Source organism: Mastomys coucha, unplaced genomic scaffold, assembly GCF_008632895.1.
Source record: "Mastomys coucha isolate ucsf_1 unplaced genomic scaffold, UCSF_Mcou_1 pScaffold21, whole genome shotgun sequence".
Lineage (NCBI taxonomy): Eukaryota > Metazoa > Chordata > Mammalia > Rodentia > Muridae > Mastomys > Mastomys coucha.
Window position 1 is genome coordinate 9,297,736 of NW_022196904.1, and position 8,205 is coordinate 9,305,940.

General features: G+C 46.0%; 1 protein-coding gene across 12 annotated transcripts in view; it reads right to left on the reverse strand.

The window, feature by feature from the left end:
* Nucleotides 1-1,215: 1,215 nt before the first annotated feature.
* Zscan18 (zinc finger and SCAN domain containing 18) overlaps nucleotides 1,216-8,205 on the reverse strand; it is a 36,544-nt gene continuing 29,554 nt past the window's right edge. For 9 of the 12 annotated variants that reach the window (XM_031385341.1, XM_031385340.1, XM_031385339.1 and 6 more), the window contains 6 exons: nucleotides 7,279-8,194; nucleotides 6,593-6,742; nucleotides 5,158-5,267; nucleotides 4,836-4,914; nucleotides 3,967-4,056; nucleotides 1,216-2,896 (listed from right to left, as the gene is read on the reverse strand). In XM_031385341.1, the coding sequence (XP_031241201.1) occupies nucleotides 2,352-2,896; nucleotides 3,967-4,056; nucleotides 4,836-4,914; nucleotides 5,158-5,267; nucleotides 6,593-6,742; nucleotides 7,279-8,194 (1,890 nt within the window). In that variant the 3' untranslated portion in view covers nucleotides 1,216-2,351. Of the gene's footprint in view, nucleotides 2,897-3,966; nucleotides 4,057-4,835; nucleotides 4,915-5,157; nucleotides 5,268-6,592; nucleotides 6,743-7,278 lie in introns of all 12 variants that reach the window. The other 3 variants (XM_031385346.1, XM_031385345.1, XM_031385334.1) reach the window with 3 other exon arrangements.

Below are 8,205 nucleotides of genomic sequence, written 5' to 3' on the forward strand. Positions count from 1 at the left end.
GCTCTCCTGACTTCCTTTGTTTCACTACTCAGCCCTTCCCTACTTCCTTGGGTAGCTACAAATAGATATATAGGAAAGATTAGTTTAAGTGACTTAATGGGCTCTTGGCCTTAAATCTAGTTGACAGTTACATATTACTTGAGAAAGCCTAGTAACAAAGACAAGTTACAAAAGGACCATGTGCTTGTAGAATGCTGGGAACAACTGATAAACATGGAGGGAAAGTCACTCTGTAAACTTCATAGTGAGGACGTGATTTAGGCAATTGTCATTGAATGATAAATGCAGGACAGGCATTTTGATTAAGAGTAGGATACTTATCACAAAGTATCTTCCTACATTATTGCCTGAACACTCCAAACAGCTGAAGCAAATCCAGTATCACAACAGGGAGCACTTTTGCCTGAGGCACTGAGGCATTTGAGGCATTGCACACTCTCAAGACAAAGGAGTAAGTGGGCACACATGCAAAGCATGGGTACATTGGATAAAATGTTTGTCCCAGCAGGTGTGAGTAAGGAGTGCACCAATATCCTTTATACTGTTTTGTGCATTTCCTGGAAGCTCAATTTTATAATAGGAAGACAGACTTCCCACTGTTTAATTTACTCAAAAGAACTGGAGGTGGAGTACCAGGATGTAGCATAGGAAAATCTATGGCAATGGGGGAAAAATAGGGTGACAGGTCACTACCTGTGGTAAGTTAGGAAAACACATTTAGACTTGTTTTTACCAAAAGAAAATTTAGATCAGTAGAGAGAAGCACCTAAATATGCAGTGCCAGGATCCTTACAGGTGATGGGACCATCTGATAGGTTTTCTAAGTGGTTCTCAACCTTCTTAATGCTGTGACCCTTCATGTTGTGGTGACCCCCCAATCATACAATTGTCATTGCTACTTCACAACTGTATTCACAACTGTAATTTTGCTACTGTTATGAATCATAATGTAGATATCTGAGATGCAAGATATCTGATATATGGCCCCCACAAGTTGAGAACCACTGCTCTATGAATCTTTATGAATGAAAGTGATTTCTGTCTCCTCCCAGGTAAATGGGAATAGGCTTCCCCACATGTTCCAAGAATCCCATAGAAAGAAAGCTACAGCAGGGATGGTGTCTGGATCCCAGACTCACTCACTGTAGGGAACAAAATGTCCCATCACCAACATTCAAGGAAGCAGCTGCACAATCACAAAACAATGAGCTATAATATGAATGAGGAAATAAATACTTTATTATGGTAAGCCTCTGATTTGGGGGTTACAAACTGCCTGCTTAAACACTGAAAGAAAAAGACATTCTTTCTGTATCTACAGGGCAATTTCATTTACAGTCAGGCAATAGAAACAATGTTGTAATCTGAAGTTAAAAGCAAAACCACAAGATCACCTATGTAGACCACATTTGGTTCTTTCAGCTCAGATACTGATCATTTCTTCAGCCTGTATGCTTGTACCCCTTAACAAATACATTTAATGTGGTAGCCAGCTCTCAGATTCTCAGCTGAGAAGTTCCACAAAACAATACTTGTCTTTACTACATAATGCATTCTGATAAACTTTTATTCCACTTCATTGTTCTGTAATACCAGTGGCCATCCACTGACTGGACCTCACAATTCACTAATGAGCTGAAACCCAGTGTGAAATCAGCATATTTTGTGATCTTTGCAAGCCACTCCACATATGAAGACATGACTTGAACTAAGAAAAAGGGTTTGCTTTTAAGGATTCAGAAGTAAACCTGATATCACGTACTTACAAAAAGGCCAGAATAGATGGCAAGAATTATGTGTGAATAAACAGGGAGCTCAAGGAGAAGCAACTGCGGCAAGGAGGGCTCAAGAAAGCGCCACTAGATCACATACTTTAAGGCAACTCAACACTTTGTATAATGTCAAATGACCAGAGTATAAGTGGTATTAAAATACTGTAGAAATGGAGTCTTCCCTCACATCTGATGATTTACAAGCTATAACATCAGACCAAAGTGTATTTCTAAGATAAGGGCCCTGCCCCTTTCTAGTTGTTTTCAGCACATTAGCATCCAGAAAATAAGCACAGATGTGCCTGTAGAAATACCCCAAGAATCCACTACCACACATGAGCCTTAGGGTTACTCATGCTACAGTTGTCATGTCATGGGACAGTTATAACAGAGTTGCTTAGCCTTATACCTCAAGTTGTATAAGGAAAACCACCCACACACTAGAAGCTGCCAATCCTCCCACCAGTGAGTTTTGCTTCTGGCAGAGAAGGGCTCTTGGTGTGGCTTTGTTTTGTTTTGTTTTGTTTGTATGTGACTCTTGTGGTGCTTGACCACAACCAAGCTGAACTGGAGGGGTTCCTAGCATCCCTGGCTCACATAGCATGTCTCACTGCCATGACTCTTGTGATGTTCCATAAGGTGCGAGATCCATGCAAAGGCCTCCCCACATTCACTGCATGTGTAGGGCTTCCCTTGAGATGCATCAAACTCATCAGCTGCAGAGCATCCCCCAGCAGAAGTTCCTGGGTCCTGCCCAGAGTCATCATCATCCACATGAAGCACCTTCCCTGCATCAAATGGCAGCTGGTAGCTGCTAGTGCTGGAAAGACACTCAAGGGGCATTTCATCCTCGTCATCTGGATGGGGCCTCTTTGTCCCAGTGCCTTGATGTGGCCTATCCTTGTCCTGGGCTGACTGCTGGATGACTGATTGCCGCTGGGGACTGGCAGGGCTTGAATATTCACCCTCAGTATCCAGAGCCTTCTGAGGTTGCTGTTCCTCCGCCACGGCAGTATGTATTGAAGAGCTAACAGGAATATCCCCTGAAAGACTCTCCATCAGTGTCTCCCCTAAGGAGACTTCCTCACACACATTTCCTTTGCTTTCCTGCTGCCTGGTGGTGTCTGAAACAAAGTCAAAGTGTGAGCAGTCCAATTTTCCAGACTCTGAGACATAAACTGACTTGAGCAGAAATCAAGAAAAATATTATAAATTTATGAGGCCCAAAGGGCTGAGCACAGGGGAGGGGGCATCGGCTAAGAGCTCTTGGCATGCGCAGCCTAACCCTCTTTACAACTCAAGACATCACACAATAGCTAAATGCAGTACCATGAGCCTCACATGACCCATTATCTGTTCTCCCCTCTCCCAATCTACATGCCCTTCTTTCTTTGACACTCAGAATGTCTGCTGAGTTAAATACTAACCATCACTCCCAAAGTGTTTTGAAGGTGAAGGTGACCATGTATATTCTGGTCAGAAATTCAAATGTTAAGGAGCCTCCTGTGGATTAAGATCTGAAGCCATCTTTCTGACTGAAGTGACTTGGTAACGGATGATGCAAAGAACTATGAGTTGGTTCAAGGGACAAGTCTGCCACTGGGTAAAAACCAAATGAGTCTTGGCAAGCTATCCAGTTCTGCCCAGGATGCTCAATGAACCACTATAGTCTCTGGCTTGGCCGTGGAACAGTAGCACGCACAAAAAACATGCATAGGTATGGTATGTGCTTTTTACCCTCTAGGATTCTCCCCATGAAACCCAGAGGCATCTGTGAGAAAGCCAAAGCTAGCCCTTCAGAAAGGCAATCAGAAAAACTGAGGTCCACAGCCTCATCTCAACTGCACTGAGAGCCAGTGTCATTGGGCAGCGTGTGGAGAGATGACTGGGTCTTCTGTGCCCTAGATAGGCCTCTGAATGAATATGGCTCTGTGTGTGGCCTTCAGAACCACCTAAAAGGAGTAGAAGGGCTACAGAGTTGAGCTTAGTCAATTGACAGATCATTTAAGTGTGTAGTCTTTTTTGGGTGACATGCTTTACAGGAGTTCATTATGCTGCAAGAAATAATGAAGTGGCATTTCTCCCCCACACAGCGGATAGGGGAATGATTGAAGTCAAAGTTGGAGTCTTTGCTGAGGCTAATAAAAGTGTTACGCACCCACCAGGCCCATATCACTTTGTAACTCAACCTTACCTGGGAGGCTGACCCCTGGCAGCTTTTCCACCGCACAAGGTTCCTCTTTCTCCAGCATGGAAGATGGACCAGCCTGAGAAAACTGACACCCTGAGGTTTAGAGAAAAAAAAAAAAAAGATAAAGGAAGAACAGACAAAAAAAAGCTAAGAGGTTTCATATCTCTTTGGGTCTCTGGGACACAGATTACAACTACCTTCTTCTCTGCATCAGGACAATTCCTGTCCTGACATCCACCATCAAAGCTGCCCTCTAGTCAGAACCCCCGGAAAGCTGAGGTTTCTAAAGAAGGCAGCAGAGGCAAAGAAGAAGATCTTATGTGAGGCTGGAGGCTACCTATGGTGCAGCTAGAAAATGGAGAATGTCTAGAGTGGAGCAAAGTTGAAGACTGAGCCCTAAGTGGACTTAGTAGCAGGGCAATCCCCAGTACCAATAAAAGTAAAATACAAAACTAGAACCTAAATAAATAAATAACTTCAGGAGTCTAGATATGAGCATCTCTACAAATAAAGATTCCAGAGTAAGAACTTCAGTGAAAGACCATTCCCGAGGCCCAGCTCTACACAAACAAGGTGAGAGTGCTAGAGGCTTGAAGTCAGGAGGCCTTTCCGAATCCAGATTTTGCAGTTCTCATAGGCCAGGGCTGCAAACAGAAAGCCCTAGATGGACCTCAAAAGTGAAGACCAGGAGAGGTGGAGAACTTGGCAAACAAATCCTAATTAAAGACACTTAAAACATATTCAGCTTCAAACACTTAAATCACCCTTGGTGTCCCAACTACAGTTCCTGGGACAGGGTCAGAATCCTCCATGCCAACAGTTCTGGAAGAGGATGCAGGGTGGAACGTGAGCAAGTGGGAGGTGGGTCTCACCCCACAGGAGTAGCTTGCTGTAACTCGTCAGGTTATCCTCTGTGGGATCCAGGTGGTCCCATTCCGACTGGAGAGGCTCCTGTGGAAATGATAATGAATTCTAGAACAGCAGCTCTGGCCCACCCTAAACCGCACTAAGGCAATATCCTTCCTTAGGTTCTACCCTTGAGTTCCTCAGGCACAGCACTATAGACGTTGGGCCCACAAACCTTTGCTGTGTCAGTGTTACTACTGAGCGAAGGAATAAAGTCAGAAGGGCAAAGCCATGTGAACTGCTAGACAAGACCAGCCTCCCAGGATCAAGAGTAGCCCCTTCACCCACCTTCAGCTCAGCTGGGGCAGAGCTGGCCTCTTCAGTCTTCTTTTCTCCCTCTGTATGCTCTTGATCCAAATGCACAGATTCCAGAGTAGGCCATGCTGGAAGAAGGGGAGCTGAGGAAACAAGCTCTTAGTGGCTATGTAACTCCAAAATAAGTGTATTCCACACCCCCCTACAGAGGCCCCAAGACAGATGTACAAAAAACTCCTCCTGCACACACAGGTTCCAAAGCTTAATGAACACTCCATTTGTCTGCAATTGACAGATCAGGGGAGACACAAAAATAAAAAACCACACAGACATTCAAGCTCATCAGTGACCTAGAAATGCCAACTCAGATCACGAAGGAAGGACTTCTTTTTTGTGCCAACTAGATTGGTATAAATGTTAAACGACAAACAGAGCAAGTGGGCACCCTTCTATGCTGGCTTGGAGTGTATCACAAAGGTTTTAAATAATCACAGGAATGTTAAAGTGTATGTGCCCTCTGGCCAGTGGTTGTTAGGAAACCATGTCACACAAGCTGGAGTGCCACAGTAAGGCTAGGATACTGTAGCCTATTTTAAAAAGCAAAATAGAAAGAGTGAGTGTACAGAATGCTGAGCAGCTGAGGAACAAAAACTTTGACCACAGCCGCCCTATTTGAATAACAAATTAGAGGGCACAAGTACACCATGGTCCCACAGACCTTCTGTACACATATGTGATGTACAGAAAGACATGAAAGGACATGCTCTATGTAATGGTTTAATATGCTTGGCCCAAGGAGTGATACTATTAGGAGGTGTGACCTTGTTGGAGGAAGTATGCCATATTGGGTGTGGGCTTTAAGACCCTCATCCCAGCTTCCTAGAAGCCAGTCTTCTCCTAGAAACCTTTTTCAAATGAAGATGTAGAACTCTCAGCTCCTCCTACACCATGCCTAACCTGGACACTGCTATGTTCCCACCTTGACGATAATGGATTGAACTTCTGAACCTGTAACCCAACCTCAACTAAATATTGTCCTTATAAGAGTTGCATTGGTCATGGTATCGGTTCACAACAGTAAAACCCTAAGACACTCTAGGATAGGGTAAGGAGAAAATAAAATTTTGGCAGTGGAGAGTGAAGGTTTGACTCAGAGCCTCATGCTGCTAATGGGAAGCATCCTATGCTGGCATTGAATTATATCCACAATGAAATTATTTCTTGGTTGATAACCATGTAGGGCTGACGAGTTTTGTAAAGCAAATTGAGAAAAAAAAATGCATATCTAACATACACAAGAATCTACAGAAATAAGTCCCAACTGCAGTTCAGACACCCATGGCTTGCTACCTGACTTCCCCCTGGCTTTTATGCTGCCTCTACCAACCATATCCTCCCCTTCCCAACCACAGACCCATGTACCTCCTCAGTGAAGGCCAGCCAAGACAAGAGGATCACTGCTACTTACAAGTATCACGGTGTACCAGGATGTCCCTAGGTCTTAAGTTTCTGTTGGGACTTAGCAACCCACATGGTAGCAGCAGGGGCTCAAGACACCTCTCATAGTCTCCCTCGCTGAATGACGATGATGACCCACCCGGGGAACACAACATCATTCCTGTGTACAATCAAGGCAATAGTGATTCCAATAGGTTGAGACTCAGCAAATCCATAATAGGCCAGATATGGATCCAAGGTATGACCTGAGCCCTTAGGTTCCTAAAGACCATCACCACCCATCTCTCAGGCCCCACCCTTAGACACAGACAAAACCTCCAGCTACCAATCCACCCAGAATATTTACCTAGCTTTTAAGAGCCTGGTACCTGCCTTTGACTGCCCTCCATTTCTCATCCTTCCTAACATCTGGAAAGCAAATGTGAGGGCAGGAACCCACGGCAGTGTCCTAGTCCATAAAGTAGGCCTGATAGAAATGCCACTGGGCTCAGAGGAGGGAGCTTGGATCCCTGGTGACTGAGGAGCTCCCTTACCAGCTCTGGGATGGTTGTTTCTGTGCCCCTTAACACATGGGGTGACTACACTCTCAGGAAAGCCACGGCTGGGGTCTGAACTCTATGTTGCAGATTCCAATCCTTCCAGGACCTCCTGCCCATCTCCTCTAAGGCATGCTTTCTTCTGGGGTGGCAGCCTCACCTGGCTCCTCCAGGATGTCAGAGATACCCTCCACCAGGGAGGCAGCTTTCTTGCAACTCTCAGGATACTGGGCTACCACCCAGGGACGGACCCTGTCTGGCAAGATGCCCAAGAACTGCTCCAGAACAAGCAGCTCCAGGATCTGCTCTTTGGAGCAGGCCTCGGGCCTCAGCCACTGACGGCATAGCTCATGAAGCCTAGCCAAAGTCTGGTGAGGTCCAGCTGCCTCCTGGTAGACAAACTCCCGGAAGCGCAGGCGGGAAAACTCAAGGTCAGCAGCAGATCTCTCAGTGATGGTTTCTGTTTCCTCCAGCTGGCTGGGTTCTTCCTGTTGGTTTGGTTGATCTTTCTGGCTAGGTTCTTCCTGTTGTTGGCTGGGTTCCTCCTGCTGGCTGGGTTCCTCCTGCTGGCTGGGTTCCTCCTGCTGGCTGGGTTCCTCCTGCTGGCTGGGTTCCTCCTGCTGGCTGGGTTCCTCCTGCTGGCTGGGTTTCTCCTGCTGGCTGGGTTCCTCCTGTTCACTGAACCCTGCCTGCTGAACTGGCTTCTCTTGCTGAATAAATTCCTCCTTTTGGGTGGACTTATCCCGCTGAATGAACTCCTCCTGCAGAGTCAGTTCCTTCCGGATGGGCCCCACCTGCTGGATGAGTTCATGTTGGACAGGCTCCCCCTGATGGATGAGTTCCTTTTGCATGAAAGCATCCTGCTGAATGGACTCCTCCTGCTGGGTCAGTTCTTCCTGTTGGATGGGCTCATCCTGATCAATAGGTCCCTCCTGCTGGGTCAGTTCTTCCTGTTGGATGGGCTCATCCTGATCAATAGGTTCCTCCTGCTGGGTCAGTTCTTCCTGTTGGATGGGCTCATCCTGATCAATAGGTTCCTCCTGCTGAATGGGTTCTTCCTGTTGGATGGGCTTATCCTGATCAATAG